Below are 25827 nucleotides of genomic sequence, written 5' to 3'. Positions count from 1 at the left end.
AGTGATGTAAAACAGTGCATAATCGTCAAAGCAATGAAAGACGCGCAAAAACAGTCAAAATAATAAACTGAAATCCTATGTGATCTCCTTTGCAGGTGTCCAATATTGAACACATAATAAACTTATCAGCCACTCAAGAAAAAAATGGGGTTCTGTGTCCTAAAAATGTCGTCAATTATGGAAAACAAATGGTTTGGTGCTTTAATTCATTTTTAACTTATGACTCTAAGATTTTTTTTTGTTTTGGCCCAAGTGTCTACAATAGGAGACAGCGAATATCAATTCCCATAATGGTACCGGTTCCAACGACAAGGTTTTTTTTTCCCTTAAGGTATCAAGACAACCCCCAAAGTTAGATCCTTCGTTTTAAAAACAAATAAATACATTTATTTTGCAAAAACATATTGGCTTGTTTCTTGTTTGTTGACAAAAATGAAAGTCCTCTACCCTCGTCAAATAAATGAAGCGTCTCATTTCTTTAAAAACAAGTACAAAAAGATGATGTGGCTTGGTCAATTTTCTAGCCAATTTCGGGATATTTTTTAACTCTGAGTTTTTTTTTTAGGTCAAATAAGAGAGTTGGGGGAGGTCGGAGGTGTGTTTTGGGGGTGCAGGAGGTGAGAGGTGAGGAGTGGGAGGAGACAGGTTGACGGGAGCACACTGAGCTATTGTTTTGCCTTGTCAACACCTTCATCATTGTGCCTCCTGACCTGGGGGAGAGTTCAGCTAAAAAAAAACTTCACATGTTTAAAAGAACATAGGTATTTATAGTCCTTGTAGGATTCTGCAGAAACAGATGGAGCATTGTGGAGGAGTTCTTCTGAATTTGTCTATTTCCACATGACAAGCCCGTAAAACTGAAATTCACAAATCCGCAACATAGCCCCTCACAATTTTAACATCTGCTCTTCAGTAGTCGACCAGGAAAAGTCAACCAAGCATAAGTTCTGTTCATTGGAGGCGGAAAGAGAAGAAAATAGAGTAGCCGCGCATGAGACAAATTTGCTCTCTTGGCCCTGGCTTTCAGTAATAATCAACTGGATATAATGGATTGCGGCCAAAACAGTGCAGTTTATTTTAGCCAGGCCACAATTGTACGTTTCAGCAGCCCGAACCTCAAAAAAATGGACTCTAACAACCCAAGCTCTCAGCAAAAGTCGAATGGGGAGAATGGATTAGTGCTGTTCATTATAGGTAAAAAGAACAGAAAAAAATAGCGGGGGGCAAAACACTGCATTTTTGTCAGGTCTGGCGGCTATGTTTTGCTTATCTGTCCACCAAAAAATTAGCTGCACTCGTGTGGCCGCAATCCATAATCCCTGATATCATATTGCTGCGAGCGGTGAAAAGCAGAGCATGTCAGACAGGACGAAAGGAAGACTGAGATCACTTGCGCTCGTTTCTTGGTTTTATTGAAAGGAAGGAAATGACAAGGCGGGATTCTTCGATCCGTTGGTTGGCGGATTGACGGAACTTGACAGGCGGGTGAAGGCTTGGCGGGAATGGTCGCGGGCAGGCGTAATCGTAGTGTTCGGAAAAGAGTTCAGGAGTCAGACGGGCAGGGCAGATTTACAGAAACGGGTCGGCAACGGAGATCAATCAGAAGAGAACAGGGAGCAGGCAAAGAGTCAGAGGTACGGGCTTACTGAGCTGAAGGCAACAGGTAGCATGAGTACAATCGGACAAAGTGTTACCGGAAGCTGGGGATTTAAATGTACAGGGTGTGCCAATCAGCTGTCCTGGCTGTTGGCGCCAAAACCTGAGCACAGGTGTTCCCAATACATGTGATTGTGACAGAGCACACTTTTGTTGGGAATGCATTACCGTATTTCTGCCTAAAATGAACTCATGTGGCCACAATCCATTATTCCCAATCTAATGTTGCTGCGTGTGGGGACCACAAGAAGGCACTTTTTGTACTGTCTACATGTGTGTCTTAGTATAGTGTGTCCTAGCATAGTGGTTTTGTGTTTTTTTTATTTTCTAGACATCAAGGGCTAAGAGAAACGCAATTCCAATTCTCTATTTTTGCTGCACAATTGACAATAAAGCTGACTTGGACTTTACTAGGAGGTGTGCAGTTTTGGCCTACTTAAAATCAAATTTTTGGTTGTGACAGCGAACTATTATCCCTGGTCACCTATTGTTGAGAGCAGAAGCTGGCAGAGGGTATTGTTTCTCACTGCCAGCTGATGAAGCATGCCATTGTGGGCCCGCCTAGAATGAACTGCACTATTTTGGCTGCAATCCATATTTCCTGGTTGACTATCGCCTCTAGCAATCTTTGCTTATTGGGGGATTCTGGTCACCATTAACAGTGATAAACGAGGGATTACATGACATATTTTTACTTATTCGTATAGGAAAAAATATGATTTTGTTTTTACTAAAATAACAAAGATTAATTGACTGATTGATTGTTTTGAGTTTTTTATTGGTTCTTCCAAAAACAGGAGAAAAAAAGGGCTGTTGGGGAAAAAGCTGTAGCTTATTTATGTCCCGTCCCCTTAACATTTTAAACACTTTTCACAATAGTAAAATAACATTTTTTTCTCGCATAACCATGATCGCATTCCAGATTACTTTCATTCACTGCCATTGAAGACAACATTCAAAGTTCCTTTCTGCTGCAAAGAGGGCTTGTTGTGAATAAGTTAACTCCCCTTCAGCTTTCTAAGTCCCCAAAATCTGCAAAGCGAGGCAATATTTGCATTCTAGCACGGACTCCTCGCTCCAGTCTCCCGTCAGATCGACAAATTCTCCGTTTAATCCTTGCCAGATAAAAAATCCGTCCGTCGCCCAGAGGCGAGACGCACAAAACCAAGCCAAATATTTGAAAGGGCGAAAACGGGCAGGTGAGGATTTACGAGCCTCTCTGTTAGCTATTGGGGATCCTGGTGTTCTTTATGCCAGCTAGCGTCGATTGAAGTCGGGCCCGAGTACTAAAATGAGTCAAGTGATGGATGAATGTCAGAAAAGAAGAGGAAAGGCGGATCCCTAGAAGAAAAATCACAAATCCTTGCTTCCAGTTTTTCCAGTCATGAAAGCCAAGAAACAAAGGAGTGCTAAAAATTTCAGGATGTATTCAATCTGTGCAAAGAGCTCATAGTTTGGACAAGGCGTCTGTCAATCAAGCTGTTGTCATAGCGATTTATACAATAAACTGATTAAAAAAATATTTCATGTGAAATCCTGTCATATTTCTGTTCAGAGACTGACAAAAGTCCTGACTGGCAGGAAGTTTTGCAAATGTAAAATTGTATTTATTTATTCATTCATCTCATTAGCTGCACCGCTTATCCTCAGTAGGGTCGCGGGGGTGCTGGAGCCCATCCCAGCAATCATCGGCCAGGGGACATCCTGAACTGGTTGCCAGCCAATCGCAGGGCTATTTATTTATTATTTATTTTAAATATATTTTTTAAATTGTTTTCTTGTACAATATCATATTTTATTGGATTTGTTACCGTTATTTAGTAAAATGATAGAAAAATGTAATTATAATCTCATCTCATCTCATTTCATCTCATTAGCTACACCGCTTATCCTCAGTAGGGTCGCGGGGGTACTGGAGCCCAGCAATCATCGGGCAGTGGGCATGGGACACCCTGGACTGGTTGCCAGCCAATCGCAGGGCACACAGGGACAGACAACTCGCTCGCTCATTCACACCTAGGAACAATTTTGGACCGGCCAATCCACCTGACATGCATGTTTTTGGAATGTGGGAGGAAACCGGAGTGCCCGGAGGAAACCCACGCAAGCACGGGGAGAACATACAAATTCCACACAGGAAGTCTGGAGCTGGATTTGAATCCCAAGACATGAACTGTGCCGCACATGCGCTAACCACTGCGCCGCCGTGCTGCCCTGTAATTATAATATATTTATGATTAATGTTTTACTAGTCCATCAACAAACCTCTGCCCCGCAAGACGTGGTGTTTTGACTCAGTCCTGTTTCCTGTTGGTATTTCATGTCCGGTATTGTTTCCATTTGTTTTGTCCTGTTTAATATCGGTTTCCAGTTTCGTTCCGTCTAGTTTGTCCTGTTTAATTTCGATATCCTGTTTTGATATCAATCCTGTCTGTCGGTATCGACCCCATCTGTCTGATATCTGCTCGGGCAGTTGGAATTGATCATGTTGGCCTCTGGCTTCCTATCATTCCACTCCAGACTGCTGCCTAACGTGACTTGAGCATGACTTCCCATTTCCCATGAAATAAAAGGCTTGCGTGAGAAACGTCACGTGTTTCGGTCCTGATCCTGTTCTGGTATATGAAACATTAATTAACATTAATTGATATATTTTTAGCGGAGGATTTTCTGTTGAAAAAATTATCTCAAAACGATATAAATGATCAGAATTTTATGCACAATTAATTTGCAGTAAAATCCTGGATTTAGTACCACTCTTTGTTTTTCAAACTTGTTGTTCATGATTGGAAAAACCCATCAATCATGGTGTACCTGACCTTGACAACAAGGGTTTAAGAGACCTGGATTGTAAATATGTCCACACAAGAAAAAAACAACAACATGTAAATAAAGCTGTGCAAAAAAGGCCATTTTGTATTTTCAAATACATGCTAACACATGCTAATGCTAATTCATCTCGAAGTTTCGTTTTCTTTTCCGATTCTTCTCCAAACACATTTCGAAGCCATGAGAAAACCTAAAAAAGTCTGACTCATGCCGGTTTTTGGCCTGCAGAGCATGTTCCTACCAAACCGATATGGCAAAAAAAAAAACTAGCATCAAAAGGGCTAAAAGGCCTTGGCTGCCGTCCCCTTAGATCTGCCCCCCCCACCCCCAGCTCTTGTATTTAGCCTCAAATCATCCAAAGCCCTGAGTGTGCTGCCCCCCTCCTCCCTAAAGCCAGTTTCGTAATCTTTTTACGAGCACTGCAAAGTTGAAGCCGACAACTAAGCTGCTACACAAACATAAGAGGCTGTTTGAGAAGCAAATGATACTTGCTCTCACATAGGACAATGTGCTCTCACATAGGACAACCTACTCTTGCACATGCACAACTATATTCTCTTGTAGACACTGTCATACTATGCACAAACACGACTATACTCTTTCGTACATACTACTCTTATTCACACTATCCCCTCACACGTGCTACTATACTCTCTCAAACATATTACTATACTCTAATACATATTACTATACTATTTAGTAGTATGTGTGTAAGAAGCTATAGTAAAGTGTGTGGTAGTACAGTAGTATGTGTGAATGTATAATATTTTGTGTGTGAAATTACAGTAGTGTGTGTATGAGAGTATAGTAGTATGTGTGAAAGAGTGTAAAAGTGTGTGCGAGAGTCGATGGTAGTGTGTGTGTGGAAGGGTAGTAGTATGTGTGGAAGTATAATATTTTGTGTGTGAAAGAACAGTAGTGTTAGTGTATAGTAGTATGTGTGAGAGAGTATTACAGTGTGTGTGAGAGTCAATAGTAGTGTGAGTGTGGGAGTATGATAGTAAGTTTGAGAGTATAATAGAATGTGTGTGAAAGCATGGTCATGTGTTTTAGAGGACAGGAATACATAGTGTGTATGTGAGAGAGTATATTAGTGTGTATTAGAAAGTATAGGAGTGTTTGTGCGTGGGTATCACTGTGTGTGTAGGAGATTATAGTTGTGAATGTTGGCCACAAAAAATTTCGAGCATACAGTGTGACTTTAGAACTTCGCAGCTAATAATGGGCAAGAAACGTTAAGTAACGTTACAATTGCAAAGAGCAATTGCGGCACTGTAAATACATGAGATGGTCGTCATGGAGACGGAACTCGAACTCTGGTTTACTCAACGGTTCACTTTATTGCCTGGCAAGATGTCCAAAGGATAATGGATTTTTGTTCAGTGAATTTAGAGTGAAAAAAGCAAACTGGATTTCAGAGAAATAAAGTCTAGTTCTGTTGGCAATCAATTTATATCATTGAACGTATTATTTTTCTTCTTTTAATATTTTAATTGTTTTATTATTTGTATTTTAGTTAATTTTATACCTGTACTTTTTGTAGTTTAGAGCTAAATTTACTGATGAAAATAATCAAAAAGTAGAACAGTTTATCAATAGTAAATATTATCTCATTCATTTCAATGAAAAACATGATTGAAACTAAAGAGATCATTATCGACTTCAGGAAAAACCAGCCCAACCATGCCCCACTTTTCATCAACAACAAGGCTGTGGAGGTTGTCAGCAGCATCAAGTTCCTAGGGGTGCACATCACAAACAAACTCACCTGGTCCGTGAACACTGCATCACTGGTTAAGAGGGCACAGCAGCGCCTGTACTTACTGCGGAGGATGAGGAGAGCCCACCTGCCCCCACCCTCCCTCATCACATTCTACAGGGGCACCATAGAGAGTATCCTGACCAGCTGTATCTCTGTGTGGTGTGGACGCTGCAGCGCTTCCGACTGGGGTAGTGTGAGGAGGGTGACGAGGACAGAAGAGAAAATCATTGGGACTTCTCTCCCCTCCATTCAGGACATTGGCCAGAAGCGCTGCCTATCCCAAGCTAAGAACATTATCAGGGACCCCTCTCACCCCCATCATGGACTGTTCACTCTGCTAGCCTCTGAGAAGAGGTACTGCATGGTGCGGTGCAGGACCACCAGGTTCCACAATAGTCTTGTCCCCCTGGCCATTAGACTGTTAAATAGTCAATCAAACACATAGTAAATCTAAACTGCTGCTAATCTGTACATCTGTTGGTTTTGTCTGACTTTTTGCACTACTGGCAGTTCTTTATAGCTAGCCACTCCTTGCACATCTGTTTCTCTGCACTATTGTACTTACAGTGTTATTGTCACAGTGTTATTGTTACTGTTTACCTGACTTGTTTACCTGACTGCCCATTTTGCACATCTGATTAGCTGCTCCTCTTGCACTCTTTGCACTACTGTAAAATACTATACATAGCCATAATTATTTAGTATATTATTAGTACTCAATACTCCAACTCAATACAACATTTTATTTATATCTGTACATTCAAGGAAACTGTGCGGGTCAGATGTATCGACATTTCGTTCTGTATACACGTGAACTAGAATGACAATAAAGTAGATCTGAATCTGAATTAATTATTTGGGTTTTTTTTAAATCAAAATTGTCCATAATTGTAGATGCAAGCTACGTGTGCTTATTTATTGTTTAATTCTTAATCTATTTTAACAAATAATTCATTACTTGATTCATTTTATTTATTTTTGTTAATAATTCATAATTTGTTGTGTGTTATTTATTATTTTGAGTACATTTTATAATTGCACCTTTTGCAATTTGGAGCTGTAATCAGTGAGGAAAACCATTGAGAAATTGTAGGAAAAAAAAATAAATACAGGCAAAATTATCCAATGGTAGATGGCAGTTATTGTATACTTTTCTTGATTTACTTATTTGAATTATTTTCATTTGTACTTTTTTTAGAATGATTTATTTTATGAATTATTTTTTATTATTTTGTGTCATGATGACTGATTACACTCACCTGCGCCCGCTCGGTTAGAACCAGCCAAGGTTAGTTCCCCGTCCTACTTAAGCTCAGTCCTTTCACTCGCCTGTCGTCAGTCCATCAGCAAACCTCTGTTTTTACAAGGCAAGCATTTTTGACCCTGACTCCCGTCTGTGCTGTTTTTTCACCCGCTTTCCACCCGTCCGTTCCCGATTGCATCCCCCGACTCCAAATAGTTGCCCACCCATGTAGTAGAATCCGGACTAGAAAAAAATTCCAATCAAATAGAACTGAGAGAAAACAACCATTCAGCTTCCACTTCAGACAAAAACAAAACCAATTTTGTAAAATCAGCAAGTCCATTAATAGAAAAACGGCAAAATTGTCCCAGCAGGGGACGCTGTGACTTAAAAGACACTCAGCCCACCAGAAGGTTGAAAAAAAGATGAAAGTCAACTGTAACATCTGTTTTGAAACAGCGTACATGACCACAGAGAAGAACCCATACAAGTTGCAACCCGTCTTTCTGTCTCCACTCGTGGTTTGATGCAAAACGTAAGAGGGAGCCGCGCCCAGTCATTAATAAAATGTGTTTATTACTACAGTGCACGGGTGCAGATCAGATTTTAATGAATGAGATAAATCTCAAATATTAAATATTTTAGTAAATAAAGTAAGTCCCCTTTTGGCAACACTAGTGAGCTATTTTTGAAAACTTTGGGCCATTTGTGTCATCCTTTGGGCTAACTAGTGCACCCTGGTTCCATTATTTTAAATAGAAGTAAATAAGAGTAAATATCAGATACCGTAAATTCCGGACTATAAGCCTCTACTTTTTCCCCAAACTTTCAACCCTGCGGCTTATTCAGTGATGCGTCCAATTTATGTAATTTTTCTAACGGCCGCCAGCGGTGCTCGAGTACAAAAGGTAGGATTCTGACCGGTGGAATATATGCGCAGAGGAAGACTGCAACTTCTTAGCTTGTGCACAAATTAAATTGGCGTAGAAACATCCTCATCATGCAAATTGCAAAAAGAAAGGCACATGACGCAACTTTCAAGCTTAACGCAATCGAGCAGTCCGATAAAGAAGGAAACAGAGAGCTACCGCACGTAAAAATTACTTTGCAGGCGTGTTGCTAACGTGTTTTTGAATAAGGTAGCGTGGGACGACGTCTATATGACAAAGTCTCTTTCCCATACTGAAGGAAGGCGACTTTGATGACATCAGATATAAGGAGGAAGATGAGGACGATTTACCGTGGTTTCTACATGTACGGTATGATTTTTTAACAGACCTGTTTACTATGTCGCGAGCGTGTTGCTAGTAGCGTTTTGCTACCCTTCACAGGCACGGTTTGGGATGAAAGTTATAATATTATTGTTAAAGCTTTGAAAACTCTCTCGGTGTACCATCTTTCTTTGTAAATATGTGTAACCATGTATAATATGTATTTGCAACTGTATATTTTTGTAATGTATTTATTTTAGAAACTTATTCTGATAAACACAGGCTGACGGGAAGTGGAGTAAAGGTGAGACGTGTTTGTGGACGCGGCCGACAATAGTGGATGTATATTTTACCCACCCTTACCTTTGGAAATATACACTTTTTTCCTTGGATTACTTTCAACGGGCACCTGGACTCTGCAGGTCTGCATCAAACCTTAACTACCGGTATCATTTTCCGTTCATTTTGCCGGCTGTGATTTTTGGACAGTGTCGGGTATGGATTAATTTTGTGTTTGTGTTGCAATTTTTTCAATGTGGGCGCATGCGGCTAATATACAGGTGCGGCTTGTGTGTGTACAAAATCGGTTTTCCTCCCGAAATGTAGTGGATGCGGCTTATAATCAGGTGCACTCTATATTCCGGAATTTACGGTATATACATGGTCCCGATTCATTTTGGAGGAATTCAAACCTTCAAAAAATATATTTTTTAAAGTATGCTATTTTTTGCCATTTTTGTCATCCTTGGGGCTAACAAGTACAGACGCTGCCCTATGACGAACGAGATAGGTTCCCTCTATTTTTGATTAATGTTAATAATCTAGAGCATAAAAAAATGAAAAATACTACCTCACCATACCTTTTTGTGGGTTATTATTATCTGTAAACATCAGCTCAGCAAAACTTTTAAATCTGGGTTGCTTACCAACAGGGGGCGCTAGCACCAGGTACAAGAATAAGGAGCCTGCAGGAGCAATTATCTGAAGGGGCTTGAGGAACCTTTCTGGCTGTCACACACTTGAGAAGAAGTAAATTTTATTCGCCGTTGCTCCAAGTGCAGTGCGTCGAGAATAAATCTCGCACACAAGCGAACACAAACTAGTTTTATGCAGCCTGGTTGTGTGACAGAAGTGGATGAGGGCCCTTTATTTTCTCAGTAAAAAGCCTCAGGACTTGTAAACACTTTCGCTTTTTTAGTTTCACAACAGAGCCATTCAAGGACAAGGCATTCTTTTGACATGGAGTATCTAAAACTGGCATCGATATCAAAGGGAAGTAGGACTGTCGTTGATCCTTGCGGGACGCCAAAAGCCACAAGCGGGATGTGAATTTGACACCAAAGATTCGATGTATTAAAATCCGCTACCCCAGGACCAGAAAATCAATTTAAAAATGGAAAACAGATCTTTATTATCATTCATAAATTTTCTTGGGTCTAAGTTAAAAAAGTAATACTCAAATTGGGTAAAAATATCTGAAGCTGGGGCAAAATGTTCATTTATAAATTCAATTATACATATATTTTTGAATTTTTGATTTTAATTGTATTTTGTTTGTAAGTTAATTATTCATTCATTGGGGTTGCAATGGCATCAATAAATCAATATTTGTCAAAGGACTTTACTTATTTTTGCTTATTATTAATCTGTATTTATTATATTTTGTATTGTTTTTGAGTGAAATTAGAAAAGAAATAGTATGTTAAAAACTTAAATTGTTTGATATCTCATACGTTATAAAATGTATTACATTTTAATTGAATTGCTTACATTAGCAAAAAAATATTATAATTGTTTAAATTTTCGATAATTTGTCATTAAAGATGTTTGTTTTGGTTCTATAGTTTTTTCTTTACACACACATATATATGAAAATTAAAAAAAAATATATATATATGTATATATACAGTATATTTGCATACAACTGTTTTAATTATCTTATTTAATTATATAAGCTAATTAGAATATAAATTTAAAATATAAAACCAGAATAGTTTGCCCATTATAAGTATTATCTTATTATGTTAACCAGAAAATGAAATAAAAAGAAAATTTTAAAAATACTTAGAAAAAAGTAAAAGGTAAAAAAACAGTAAAATCAGAATAGTTTGCTAATTATGTGTATTGTTTATTATTTTATTGTTTTCCCAAAAGAAACTGAAAAAATAAAGCATAGTTAATACACAATTTCATTTTATTTTACTAGATAAACAAGTTAAAATAAGTACAAGCAGACTGTTTTATCCATAGTGAGTATTATTTTACTATTTTACTCAGAAAATTTCCAAAATTAATATTAAAATAACACAATATAAATAAAGCTTAAATAATACCTCAATTTATCTTATCTACTAGATAAACAAGTGAAAATATAGTAAAACCATAATAAGTTTTATTTCATTGTTTTCTCAGAAAATAAATTGCATATAAAATGTGAAAAATATAAGTATTATTTGAGGAATATTCATTTTTACAGGGCAAAAATAATAATAATAATAATAAAACCTTTTCACCTGTGCAATTTCTCAGTAAGAATTCTTTCAAGTTACAAAAGTTATTCGAATACACATACTGTATACAGCATAATCTCAACACAACTTTATAATTAAAATTCATTAAATGGCGCCTCCGCACCGCGGTGGTCCTTATTGAGATCATGCTTTTAATTCACTCAGCCAATCACGTGTTAGCATCTTTTACCTCAGACATTAAAAAAAAAACAAAAAAAAAACACCGTAAATTACACACCCGGAAAAAAAACACTGCATCATTTACAAGACACACATACGAAGGATGACATAAGCCAAACTTGTTTCTTCTTTTTTCTTTTTCTGTCTGTTTGACGCAGTGAATCACGTCCACTCATTCTCGACACCAGACAGAGAGGCCTTGAATGCATCATTAGCCCACATGTTGTAATCTTACAGCCTCCAGTGACTCACAGGGTTGCTCTTGTCCCGTCTTGATACGTGACATTTCAAAGTAAAATGGTCTCTAAAAGGTCTCTTCTGTTGCACTTTTTCAAATGGACTATCTGGGAGGTTAATGGTGTTAAAAACATGACAGAAAATGAAAAAAAGGATAGGAGCGAAAAAGGATCATGCGTGGAAAAGGTAAACGGCAGGGAAGAAAATATCCCCACATAGGCAGTTATTCTGCTCATTTTGGGGATTATTTTTTACATTTTAGTTTAATTTTTACTTAAAATATTTTTATTGAGGAAAATAAGTGAAATTAGGAAAAAACGTATTTTTATATTCTTTTTTTTTTTAATCGATTCTCCTACCAAAACACGGATGATTATAATATTTTCTTTAAATATTTAGTAGAGATAAAAATATATATCTTATTTATATTTAATATCAATTTATTATATTGCATTCATTTAATTATTTATATTTTCATTATATTTTTATATTTTTCCTACCAAAAAAACCCCACCTAATTTCAGTAGAATTTGTAATTACAATTTTTGGGTGTTAAATAAGTAAAGTTTGAAAAAAATATTTTTATTTTATCTAAATCTAATCTAAACTTTTTGTATTTGCATGTGCGTGAGTACGTTCGTATGTGGCTTATTGGCTCGGAAATAGGTGAACCGGTTTTCGTGAAAATGTACACAGTTGTATTTTAGGGCTCAGGGGGTGTCTTTAGCTAAGTTTTGCGTTTATTCATTTATTTTTATTTTTGTAACATTTTCATTACAATTTTCTACCAAAAGAAGACTAATTAAAGTAGATGTTTTACTTACAATGTGTTTATATTTATTATATATACAGTGGGACCTCGCTACTTCGCGCTTCGACGTTCGCGGTTTCAGAGCTTCGCGGGCCTAAAAAATAATAATAATAACATAAAATAAAAAATAAATAAAACAAAATTAAAAGTTTTTGATTTTTTTAAGCATTTTTGAAGGGGCGTCGTTACTTCGTGGTTCGATGTTCGCGGGTTCAGAGCTTCGCAGGTCTAAAAAATAATAATAAAATAAAATAATTTTTAAAAATATATATTTAAAAAAAAAAAAAATTAAGCATTTTTGAAGGGGCGTCGCTACTTTGTGGTTCCACGTTTGCGGGTTCAGAGCTTCGCAGGTCTGAAAAATAATGATAATAGAATAAAATAATTAAAAATAAATTAATAAATTTAAAAAAATTAAGCATTGAAGGGGCGTCGCTACTTCGCAGATTTTCACTTTTCGCGGGTGCTTTTGGTCCCCATTAACTGGGTCTAAATAATAATAATTTTTTTAAAAAGCAAAAACCTTTTTTTTTAACGAAATTTTATTTTTTTTAAGCTGCGCCGCTACTTCGCGGATTTTCACTTATCGCATGTGGTTTTGGTCCCCATTAACCGCGATAACCGAGGTCTCACTATATATATATATATATATATATATATATATATATATATAAATATATATATATATGTATGTTATATATATATATATATATATATATATATATATATATATATATATATATATATATTATATATTATTATTATTATTATTATATATTATATATTATATACCGTATTTTCCGCACTATAAGGCGCACCGGGTTATAGGGCGCACCCCGAAAAAATAGTTTTTGGTCCTATTTTTGACATACATAAGACGCACCGGATTATAAGGCGCTACAATGGGAACGTGGACAAAACAGTCAGATAGTTCAGTCCAACTTATTACCCCCTTAACATTCCAAAAGCTTGCAAAGACGCAAATACGTGTCGAGAACACGTGCGAATGCGGTGTCCGTAAGATGTCACTCAAATGCATTGTTCCATCATTCGGAAGGTTAAAGTCTTGGGATTCAAGAAATGATAACCATTCCTTCGTATCTATTTTCTTTTTCGCTCGCAACTTTACTGTGCATATGACAATAAACACTTGGAATTGAGTTTAATTTAAAAATAGACACTCCATTCCATCCATTATCTGCACCGCTTATCACAGAAACATCGAGTTCAGTCTGAAACAAGACAATATAAAACCGGGAATAGCTCACCGAAGTCATTGTGTTCATAATAATGTGCAGGCAATGTCCTCTTATATCCGTGAGGGTAGTAAATCCAGGAGAATACAATATTTACAAATACAGAATAGAAAAAAATGCTTTCTCTATGCCATCGGCCACATGCTATACGCATTCATCTTTTTCGGCCAATTGCAGGCTTTGTTTCGCTGTTTAAGCCAATGGCAGCCTGTACATTATAAAAAGGATCCGCCTCTTGACCTCCGAATAACTTTAGCCAATAGTGATCGATTCAACTGATGATTGACACATCTTTTTCGGCCAATTGCAGGCTTTGTTTGCCGTTTGAGCCAATGGCAGTCTGTAAATGATAAAAGGGATCCGCCTCTTGACCTCCGAATAACTTTAGCCAATAGTGATCGATTCAACTGATGATTGACACATCTTTTTCGGCCAATTGCAGGCTTTGTTTGCCGTTTGAGCCAATGGCAGTTTGTAAATGATAAGAAGGATCCGCCTCTTGACCTCCGAATAACTTTAGCCAATAGTGATCGATTCAACTGATGATTGACACATTGGTTAGCCAATGAAACGCCGGTAAATAAATCCCACCATCCACCGCGTACTACTTGGCGTTCGGGGGAAAATCGAGTCGGCGGCTGCAAGTTAGTTGGAAAACTTAATGTTGATCCATAAATAAGGCGCATTGTATTATAAGGCGCATGGTCAGCTTTTGAAAAAAATAAAGGCTTTTAGGTGCGCCTTATAGTGCGGAAAATACGTTATATTATTTTTTGTTACACTTTCTAGGTGTAAAATGACTACATTTCGAGAAAAATATTCAATTATATAACTGTCACAACCAGAACAGAATCAGGACCCAATTGCGTAACGTTTACCACAAGTTTCATTGAAAGAAAGAGGAAGGGCTGCACCCACGATCCGGTGTTTGCTGGACGCTGGAAGCAAGTCGCTCTCGCACTTGGATTGTGGTCCGAATTACGGAAGTTGATCTTCCGTAGTGAGCGACAGCGGTGTCAGGGACGGAAAAACAGGTCGGTAGGTCGGGGTCGGAAACGGGTCGTAAGCCAGAACAGGAGGGTAGACGTTGTCAGGATCAAAAATGGGTCGTAAGCCGGGACGGGGGAGCAGACATGGTCGGGATAAAAACAGGTCGTAGCTGGAAACAAACGGGAGCAAAAACGGTGCAGGCGGGAGTCAGGGTCAAAAAAGGCTTGCCTTGTCTCAACAGAGGTTCGCAGATGGACTGACAACAAGAGAGTGACAGGACTGGGTTTATATAGGGACAAGGAGCCAATCAGAGCCCGCAGCAGTTGGCGCCAAGAGAGCGGGCACAGGTGATTCACATCGGTAATCATGACAATAACTCATATTCAAAAACGTTGACATGGTAAAACATACATTTATTATTTAGAAAAGTAGAAACATACAGTAAAAATAGTACTTAAAATAAGCCAATAAAGTGCATTTGTTTTCGTTTTGTCTGTACAATTACATCCAAGCAGATATGTAGTCCTCTATCCCTAAATAACCCAAAGAAAGAGTAAAGGAGCATGTATAGAAGACGCTTTACGTCCATCCAAGAGTTGTTTAACAAAATCTAGGTGGTCCACCAGGTCTACAGAGAACTGAGGGAGACCCTGTGCATGTACATTTTTGACCTTTCCCAAAGAGTTTTCAACAAAAGAACTCCAACACCTTTTTGTCATCACCTTGCATAACGAAACGCTTCAACAGTGTCGATGATTCACAAACCGATGACAGAAACGTGGGCATGACGGGGCATGATAACCCCAGGGTACGCTTTTCCCCACAATGCCAACCTTTAGTAAGGCTTAAACGTAGGCAGTATGCTAGCCCAGTGTTTTTCAACCTGTCTGGCCAGGCACACTGTTGTTCCATAAGACATTATCTAGTGTCCACCGTGAAATTGATCGCTCTTATTTGCAAAATAAAGCATGTCACTGTTCAGTATCTTTGATTTATTCCAGTCATCAGCAAATAACTAACATCCATCCATATCAGTAGGTGGCAGCAGATTGCTTTTTTTTCATTGCTTTTATATACTAATCATATATATGCTCATGAGGTAGTACAGGGAAATATGATTAATAACTTATTGTATTTGAAATAAGAATAACAACTTTTAACTTTAGTAGAAATTCAAAAGGAGATAAGATGTCAATGGAATTTGAACTAGCAAAGAGAACAGGGAGAAAAGCCTTCAAATATTGAAGTCCAACCTGCTCTAAAGGCCTCCCACTGAGCATTAAATGTTTAAAAATAACAATCATAAATCACATAATGTAAAAACCTTATACGTGATTTTGCCTATTCATTTTATTTCATTATTGTCTTATTTTATATACGGATAAAGATAGATGGTAGTAAAAAAAAAAACTGTCTGGCCGATACATTTTGTTCATTTTAAGTATGTTTTTTGTTATGTTTCTAAAAAGAAAAAAGCCAAAGTGAAAGCCAAATTGTACCCCAAAATGAATACGGTAAAAACCTGTATTACCTCCTGAGCCACAGTAACTTCAAAATATTAAAAAAAAAAACTATGCAGTACCCCAACAACATGAAACTATTGCCAGGGGTTAATTTCTAAACATTTTCGAAGGACAATGTGCCTTGAGATTTTTTAATGAAAATAATGTGCAATGGCTTAATTTTGGGGGGGGAAACACCTCGCTAGCCCACACCTTGCTGGAAATAAGATGAACTTTGTATTTGTATTGGGCCGTGTCAAGCTGCGGTCAGCTTTCAAGATTCCACGCAGTGAAAATGTCACCCGTCAGGTGCCGTCAATGTCTTCGGCTCGCACAAGAAAGCCCCCACAAGGTCCTTTTTATTCAGCTGCCCTGCAACTAGAAGCACCTTGGGGAGAGGGGCAGGGAATGTCCCAAATTTTCCGTTTATCTATTTTAGGTTCTGGGTTAAAGGTTCAATCTTTTCCTTAAAGGAGTGTTCTCATTTTCTCGTGGATGTACCACCGCATCCAGTTATGAATTAGATTTAATGAATTGGTCCCCTTACGGAAATTTACTTCCAGCAACTGTATCAGGGGACAACAACAGACACTAGAAAACTGCAGAATGACTAACATTCATGAGAGTGGGACAATGAGGGCAGACTGATTGGATTGGTGAGTTAACAGGGCCTGCTGTTTAAAATGGTAACAGCAAAGGGGATCAGGCTTTTCCTGAGGGGGGCCCATCTAAATCTTATTGTCCTATATCTGCGTCCTAATGGTAGTAGGATGAAGTATCGATAAAGTGGATGAGTGATATCTTGAACCATTGTGCACCTTGTTTTTAAAGTAAACCTAAAAAAAATTATAAAATTCATTTTAAATTTGTACAAAATATTTCCTTGTTTCATCATATTTTATTTATTTTCTAAATTATTTTTTTATATTTAAACAATGTAATCTATGTTGTATATCTTTAAAAGAATATTCGTATGGAAGTACTTTTATTTGACTTTGTTTAAAATGAATCATTAAATATATATAATAAGAAGCCATATAGGAATAGGAAGCCATTATCTCATTATCTCATCTCATTAGCTACACCGCTTATCCTCAGTAGGGTCGCGGGTGTGCTGGAGCCCATTCCAGGAATCATCGGGCAGTGGGCAAGGGACACCCTGAACTGGTTGCCAGTCAATCGCAGGGCACACGGGGACAGACAACTCACTCGCTCATTCACACCTAGGGACAATTTGGACCGGCCAATTCACCTGAAATGCATGTTTTTGGAACGTGGGAGGAAACCGGAGTGCCCGGAGGAAACCCACGCAAGCACGGGGAGAACATACAAACTCCGCACAGGAAGTCTGGAGCTGGATTTGAACCCACGCAGGAGGTTCCAAAGACATGAACTGTGCCGCACATGCGCTAACCACTGCGCCGCCGTGCTGCCCAGGAAGCCATTATATTTTTGCAAATTTTCTGTCTTGTTTTCTGATATTTTGAACACTGTTTTGAAGAAAAAATAATATATTTTTTATCTATAATACATATGGTTTACAAAAACAGTAATACTTTAACTTGTTAAGTAAGAAGTAGCATAATTGAAATATATATGTATATATCTAAATAAATATAATACAAATAAGAATTTATACCAAACATTAGTTCTGTTAAAAATGTGTTGTCTGGTTTTACTAGTACATTATTAAATATGATACTTAAAATGGCTGCTTTATTATATTATAAAATAAAGATAATTATCTAAAAAGAAAAAAAATCAACTTTAAATGAGAAAATTAATTTGGTAATTTTCTTTTAATTTTAAGCATTTTCCTCTTTATATTCTTCTTATAAAAAGGAAAAAAATATTGCAAGTAATATTACCTGCCTTTTTAAGTGTAGGTCAGGGGTCTCAACTTGAGGCTCGTGGACCTAATTACCTCCGTTAGTTGATAGTTTAATATTGCTTAATATTCATTTCTACTTTTTATTTAGTGTAGGAAATGTTAAAATTATATTTCACAATAGTAGAATATTTTTCATCAGATATTGTCTTGTCAAATAAAACAGAACTTCGCATAGAATAGACCCTAGTTCTTAGTTTCAGACCTTTGTGTCGGTATAAAGTAAACGAGTGCTGTGATTGTGAAATTAAGATTTATTTTGAAATCTCAATAACGAACTAAACCCTTAAAAACCGAAACAGGAGAAAGGAGGAAGCACACGTAAGCAAACAATGTGAAGCAAAGGCCCTCATAGATAAAGACATCGTCATGATTTGTCAATTGCGCTCAGATGCGCTCACTTTTTTAGCCCCAGCTGCCACTCGTTCCCTAATTAGTCCCCCTCCTATTTAAGCACGCGATTTTCGTTCACTCCACATCAGTCCGTCGGCGAACCTCAGCGCATGCAGACAAGCACTTTTGACTCTGGCTCCCGTTTTGATCCCGACCTGTTTCCTGTATTGATCCCCAATCCTAGCTCAGTTCTCCTGTCCCGGCTATCCGTATCGATCCCTGATCCAAGGCTCATTCTCCTGTCCCGGCTACCCATATTCCAGCCTGATTCTGTTTCCCATATCGAGCCCCAATCAAAGCTCCGTTCTCCTGTCCCGGCTACCCGTATCCTCCCTGATTCAGTTCCCTGTATCGATCCCCGGCTTCCCACTCGTCCTGGCTACCTGACTTTTTCAGATCTCCGACCACGCTCCGTCTCCCGTCCCAGCTGTCCGACTTGTTTCGATCTCCGACCACGCTCAGTCTCCCGCTTCTCCTGGCCAACGAACACCAGATCACTGTCTTTTTCCTCTCGCCCTGAGTTGCCCGATCTCTTACTAAAGCATTACGAGAAACGCATTTGGGTCCCTTGCTTGTACCGGTCGTGACAGACACAAGCTTCATTTGCACAAGCTAAGACCTCTGCTTAGATCCAGCATTAAAATTTTATTTTGAAATAGCGATTCAGATTAAGACCCTTAAAAACTGAAACGGGAGAAAAGAGAAAACATACATAAGCCAAAGATACAGAGCAAAGTCCCTCATACAGAGACACGAGCTTTATTTGCATACGAAAGAACAACCCCTTTCATTCTGCATTAACGTTATATTTTGAAATCTCAAAATGACCTGAGCCCTTAAAAACTGGAACGATAGATGGGGAAAAGCACATAGAAGCCAAAGACCCTCATAAAGAGACACAAACTTAATTTGCATGAGTGAAAACATCTGCTTAGATCCTGCATTGAAGTTATATCATGAAATCTCAATTACGACTTAAACCCTTAAAAACTGAAACAGGAGAAAGAAGAAATTACAGATATGCCAAAGGTGTGAAGCGAAGACCCTCATAAACAGACACAAATTAAATTTTTATGAGTGAAAACATCTGCTTAGATCCTGCTTTGAAGTTAGATCATTAAATCTCAATTACAACTTAAACCCTTCAAAACTGAAACAGGAGTAATGACAAAGCCAATAGCGGTCAAATATGTGAAGTGAAGACCCTCCTAAAGAGGCACAAACTTCATTTACATAATTAAAAACATCTGCTTTCCAGTACGAACCTGCCCCTTGTACCTCTAAAGCACCCCATTTTTTTGTTTTGTTTTCTACCGGGGGGAGGGAGACCTGTAGATGCCCGACTCGCATTCCTGACCTCTTTCTGTCACTCTCTTGCCAAAGCTTCACCTCGTTGCTTTTGGGTCCGCCCACAAAGACTCCAAACCACCTTTGAAGGCGCGAAAGATTTATGACCCGTCAGTCAAACGCTTACAGTAGATTTAAGAATTGGGTGAGATCAACACAAAGGTGCCAGAGTTAGGAAAGAACTTAAGAGCCTTGTTGTTTGTTCACGCCACCTTGGGTGGAACTCAAAGCAAATATCCCCCAAAAATCAATCAATATTTAGACAAATGCAACTTTAAAACAAGTTTAAGCGTCTTTTTTGACCTATTCATTCAATCAAAGTTCAAAGTCTGTAGCATTTTTTATTCCTACTACAAATATTTCCTAATGTTCAAAATAAAATCTCAGAAATTCAGATGTTATCCCTCTTTTTATATGTTATCTATTTTCAAGAACTTCCAGAAAACTGTTTCCAAAAAACAGAATCATGTATATATATTAATTAAAAAGATAGATACTAAATAAAATCCAACAGAAAAAAATCCGAATTTTCAAAATAAAATCTTAGAATTTCAGATGTTATTCCTCTTTTTCTACGTTATCTAATTCAATAAAACTGTTTATCTGGGGAAAAAAAATCATATATATATTAATTAAAATGATAAATACTAAATAAAATCTAACACAAATATTTCCTAATTTTCAAAATAAAGGCTCAGAAATACAGATTTTTCTCCCACTCTTCCATTTCTCCATTATCTGAGTTCCCAAACCTCTGGATGACTGAAATAAACGTCATACGAAATCAAATCTGTCATGTTTTGTTTAAAGATTCAAAAATAAAGGAGGAACCGCTCTCAGCAAAAACACAGCTTTGCTTCTCTGAGAGTTTTAAAAAATATTTTCAACTGATTCTTATTACTTATCTTAAAACTGTTCATATTTTCCTTCTTTTCATATTCATAGCAATGCACTGTATTCATAGATTTAAAATGGTCCTGATAAAACTTGAATAGTTTGAAGATATTTCAAAATAAAATCTTCAAAATTGTGATTTTCTTTTTCTTTATTTCTACATCGTCCAAAATAAAGAACTTCAACTTTAAAATGCTCCCTTTTAAAAATATATAAATGTATCAAAAAAATAAAAAATGAAAGTTAAGCTAAACAAACAAAAAAAAATGGACCCAATCCAGCTTGAATATTTTGAAAATATCTTAAGACAAAAGTTTCGGAATTGATTTTTTTTAATTTATTTACATTTAATATTGTATTGTTTACAGAGCTCTAACTTAAAACCTTTTTTCAAAGTGTCATAAAAAATAATTAACGAATACATTTACTTGGATGAGAAAAAAAAATAAAATCAATAAATTATTAAAAAAATGTAAACGACAATAAGGGAAAAAAATAATAGCGACGGATTATAAAACAAATACATTAATTACAAATAAATAAAACATCAACCTGACTTGAATGACAACTCCAATATCTTGAAAAATGTTCAAATTAAAACCGAAAAAAAAACAAACATATTTCAACAATAATTAATTATAAAAACATCAACAAATGAACTAATATAATCGAATTAAAAAAAATTAAAAGATAATTGTAATACAAATAAAACCAATGATAAATACGTGAAATAAGGTCAATAACATTTCAAAATAAAAGCCAAAGCTTACAGTTTTTTTAGAAGCAGCTGTGTTGATTTAAACCAAGGGGCTCCAACGTGGTGCCCGCGGGCACAAGGTTGCGCCCTAAGAACACCTGAGTAGCCTGTAGACAGTTTCTGAAAATAGCTCCCCAGTGATGGGTCATTGAGATTTTCCAGAAATTTTAATTTCTAACTGGGATAAATGTTTAAGTGCTAGACTGAGCTTATTTTAACATCACTTTTAAGAATCACAACCTATAATAACATAGTAATAACATAGTTATAACATGAAAAATTGTCATTTTAGACCCCTTTAACTCATGGGCTCATTCACATGATTGTCTTAATAGTCATTACTTTTGTCAAATGTTCTTCAATTCTGTTTTGCACGTATGGTAACAATTCATTTTTCCGCACTCATTCTTACAAATATCTGGGAACTTTTGGCAACAAGTTTGTTTTTTGCAGATCTTGCGCTCGACAAATGAATTTCCTTTCCTTCAGGGTAAGAAGATGACTAATGGCCACAGTCAAAGGAACAAAGAACCAACAATAAAAGTCCTGATCCAAAAATGAAACCAAGCAAAAAACAAGTTCAAAGTGATTGAAAATTATATTTACAAGACGACTTACTGTTTATGGAGCCTTGATTCTGATTGGACGATTTATTTTTACTCTTGGGGGGGTCGAAATCCGCTTCACCTGGTCCATTTTCCTCCATCTGGTTTCGGATCCGGGTTTTGTCCCGCGGAGGCTTCTCGGCCAAGCCGGGGGCCCGAAGCGGCCCCGGACATTCCTTCCTGGGGGAGGGCAACTTTGAGAAGGGTGGCCGTCCGAGCCTGGAGCTCTTGGACATCTTGAGGAGAGCTCCACACCGAGATCCGGCGTGTTGGGACTGGTGCAGGTAGGAAGGCGTGAAGGAGGGGACCTTTGAGAGTGGAACCGGGTTTATTGGCTCTTCCGAAGGTAGTCCCCCACCCCTTCTGGCGTGGCCCCCTGGGAGGGTCCTTTCAACTGGTGTTCCACTGGCAGGCAATGATGCTCAATTCTTTTTTTTTTAAAGATTATTTTACTGGAAAAAAATATCTCATCGAACTAGCCAAGCCAAGTCAAGTTTATTTGTATAGACCTTGATCACAAAAAGCTTCAAAGGGCTGCACAGACCACCATTACAACCACACCTGATCTGACACTTACATGAGGGCAAGGGAAAACAAAAACTTTAGGATGGGGAAAAAAGAAACCACATGAGGTAATTCCCTTACCAAAATGACCAAGCTACAATGGATGTTTACAAGTAGAATGATTTGATTTTTTAAACAAACATGTATCAACAGTTTGATATAATGAGTATAGTATAGTATAGATAGTATGAGATTATGAGTAAATGAGTTTAAATAACATTGCTAAAAATGATGTTCCACTGGCATAATATTTTGCCAAGTACGTTTTTTCATATTTTACCCAAGAAATGGGTGGAAATAAATATTACTCTTTGTAACATTTGAAAAAAAACAAAATAACCCCCAAAATTATATTTAACATTAAAGACTATTTTAATTTAAAAATGGTATTCGAAAAAATAATTTATTCAAATTACACATTTGTTGAATTGTTTTTTAATATAAAAAGATTAAAATTATGATTCGGGATAACAAAAAAATGTAGAAACGCAAATAAATATTTAAAAGTGCAATGGAATTAAGTTATATCCCTATATTGAAATATGTACATTTTAGTTGTATTTGTTTTTTTTTTATAATATGAACAAAATACTAAAGAAATAACAATTTTGGAAACCTACAAAAAAAATATTATGATGCAATTTTACAATAACATGTTTTTTTTTAAAAATATTTTTTAGTATAACAAATCAAATGGAAAAATGACCACGTTATTTTGACCAAAGTATTTACAGATCTACTATATATTTTCAACTGAATCTACATCAAAGCCTTTATTGACAGTTTTAACAATAAAAGCAGACTAATGGTAAATACTTTTTACATTTATCTTTATTTTTTTTTAATAAGATTGAGAAAACTGGCCAAAACAAACCTGTAAAGTACTTATATGTTCTTTTCTCTGCTTAAACTAACAAAATGCTCCTTTCGAACTGATTTTCCTTGTGCAAAGCAAAATACTCCTTCAAGCATCTGCGACTTTTTGCATCCTCCTGGGGGAAAAATTCCAGAGCTCCGGAGGGATTCCGCCTCAGAGGGGGTCAGCAAAAGGGGGGAAAGAAAGAAAAAGTCTTCCTTCAGGTGCAAAAGCGCTTCCAGATGTGAGAGCGCTGTTGCGCGTCACCGGCGCGTCACTCCGGTTCGATTCCCGGCTCGTAGGCTCGCACCGTCGCCCCGTTATGTCAGGTGGCGGGCGACACGGCTGGCGGAATTTTCAGAGAAGCAAACTGGCGAAAAAGGAGAGAGAGTGCAAGTGTGTCGGGGGGGCTGCGCCAAAAACATCAGCTGTGACGAGAGGAGGGGGGCGAGAAGAGAAGATCACAGATTTTCCTTTGAACAAATTGCTCGGAGCGAACCCAAAGCCAGAAAGTATGGCAGGGAAGGATTTTGTGCCACTTTTTTGTAGTTATGGATTTGTGACTTTAGGTGAAGAAGAAGTCGCTATTTTCCAGCGTAGAATAATAAATCTTTTGTTTTCAGCAGAGATCCTAGTTATGGCAATTAATAGGGACCAGAACCACCCTTGAAAATTGAAAATCTAGCGACACACCTTCATAAAAGCCCCAAACTTACCTCGAAGTAATGTAATTATCGGCTGAGACTATAAGCAGAGGCGTTATCGGGGGGGAAGAGTTGGGCAGTGCCCACTCACAGACACGCACTGCCCCCCCAAAGAAAAGTGGATGTAATAATGAGGGCAGTCTGTGCAGCGCATATGTGATCTCATTCATATTGTGTATGTCCGTGGACACTAGCATGGACTCTCTTGCCCCCTACAGCACAGTGTATGCGTCAGTCCTCACGGAGCGAGCGGGCCCTCTCAGCCCCTCTCAGCATTGAGATGTTAACCCTCGGCCTCTAGGTTGCAATAGAATCGCGCATGTGCTAAAATGCAAGTTGCAGTGCAAAGTGTCTTGTGTGTGCGGCACTTCTTTTTGGAGAACCGTCTCTTTTGGCTTGGCACACTGCACGGCTCTTCAGATTGTTTTTATTGCCTTAATCCATTTATCACCCATTATAATAATAATAATAATAATAATAATTTCCTTGTATTGTCATTCTGTGTAACAATGTACACAGAACGAAATGTCGATTGCACCTGACCCGTTGTAGCGAGCCGATGCAGCCGCAGCCAACAGAGGGCGCCGCCGACCACTTTTTAAGTCTTAGGAATGACTCGGCCGGGGCGCGAACCACCGACCTCCCAGTCTCAAAGCGGGCGCTTATGATGCACAAAATAACTTAAACGAGGAAAAACGAGGAAAAAAAAGACAACAACTAATAGGAAACAAAAGAAGAAGAAATAAAAAGGTAAAAAAGAAAAAAAAAAGATGAAAAGCTAAAAAAAGAAACAACAGAGGGAAAAACTAAAATAAAAAAAGAGATAAAGGGAAAATAATCAGGAAAAAAGTAAGAAAAAAACAAGTAAAAAGCAAGGAAGAAAGGAAAAATGTAAGGTATATTACATTTAGTTAATTGTAATTTTCTCAGTTACTCACGTTACAAATGGCTCTGATGGAATATACTTGCTTTCATACTGTTTTTTATTCTCTGTTCTCTATTTTTCTACTCTTTTATATGATTCTGTTTAAAAACACGCATACTTTCAGTCTTTATTTTGAAGGGTACAGGAAACTCATCGTGGTATGTTTTTACAACTGCTTGACTTCTTCTAATAAAAAGAATCGTGTCACAGGGCCACGGTGAGAAAGAGGAGTCATTCAGAGGAGTGGGTCCGTTTTTCTCCCCGCGGTAACTGGAGGCCTCCTGGAAATATCAAATCTGCATCTTCCTTGACTCTCATATCAGCCAGATATTAATATCCCAAATTAATCTGACAAAAAATAGAGAACAAAAGAAAAAAACAGAAAAAAATGTGAAGAGCTAGGAAAAAGGAAACAGAACAAAAAATCTTTAAAAATCTCATCGTGAAACACATCTCTGAAAAAAACTGGAGACATAAGTTAAAATATTAGAAATCTAAAAAAAGATGAATCACAAATGAATCTTTAATGTTTTAAATACTTTTAAAAAACATTTTAGGTCAAAAACACAGAGTCCAAGGAAAAATGCATATTGAGCAATCACAAAAGTAAAACAAATCATCAGGAATGGAGCGGGCTGTCTATAGTTTTAAATAATGAAGCCTGTTGTTGGGCATTGCGGGATATGCTGTTGGTTATGTTCATCGCG

At 37.4% G+C, this 25827-nt stretch overlaps 1 protein-coding gene across 2 annotated transcripts in view; it reads right to left on the bottom strand.

Annotated features, from left to right (window-relative positions):
• The window catches only part of LOC148348393 (sickle tail protein homolog), a 163363-nt gene that overhangs the window by 117271 nt on the left and 20265 nt on the right, over positions 1 to 25827 (bottom strand). The window contains exon 1 of one of the 2 annotated variants that reach the window (XM_088322631.1): positions 22085 to 22407. The exons of the other annotated variant lie outside the window; for it this stretch is intronic. Coding sequence (XP_088178757.1) covers positions 22085 to 22307 — 223 coding nt within the window. The 5' untranslated portion in view covers positions 22308 to 22407. Of the gene's footprint in view, positions 1 to 22084; positions 22408 to 25827 lie in introns of those variants that run through there. 2 annotated transcript variants of the gene reach the window in all.

Source organism: Urocampus carinirostris, chromosome 18, assembly GCF_059441175.1.
Source record: "Urocampus carinirostris isolate Australia breed hairy pipefish chromosome 18, RoL_Ucar_1.0, whole genome shotgun sequence".
NCBI classification, from domain to species: Eukaryota; Metazoa; Chordata; class Actinopteri; order Syngnathiformes; family Syngnathidae; genus Urocampus; species Urocampus carinirostris.
Note: the sequence above shows the minus strand (reverse complement) of the source record. Positions and strands in the feature narration are given on the sequence as shown.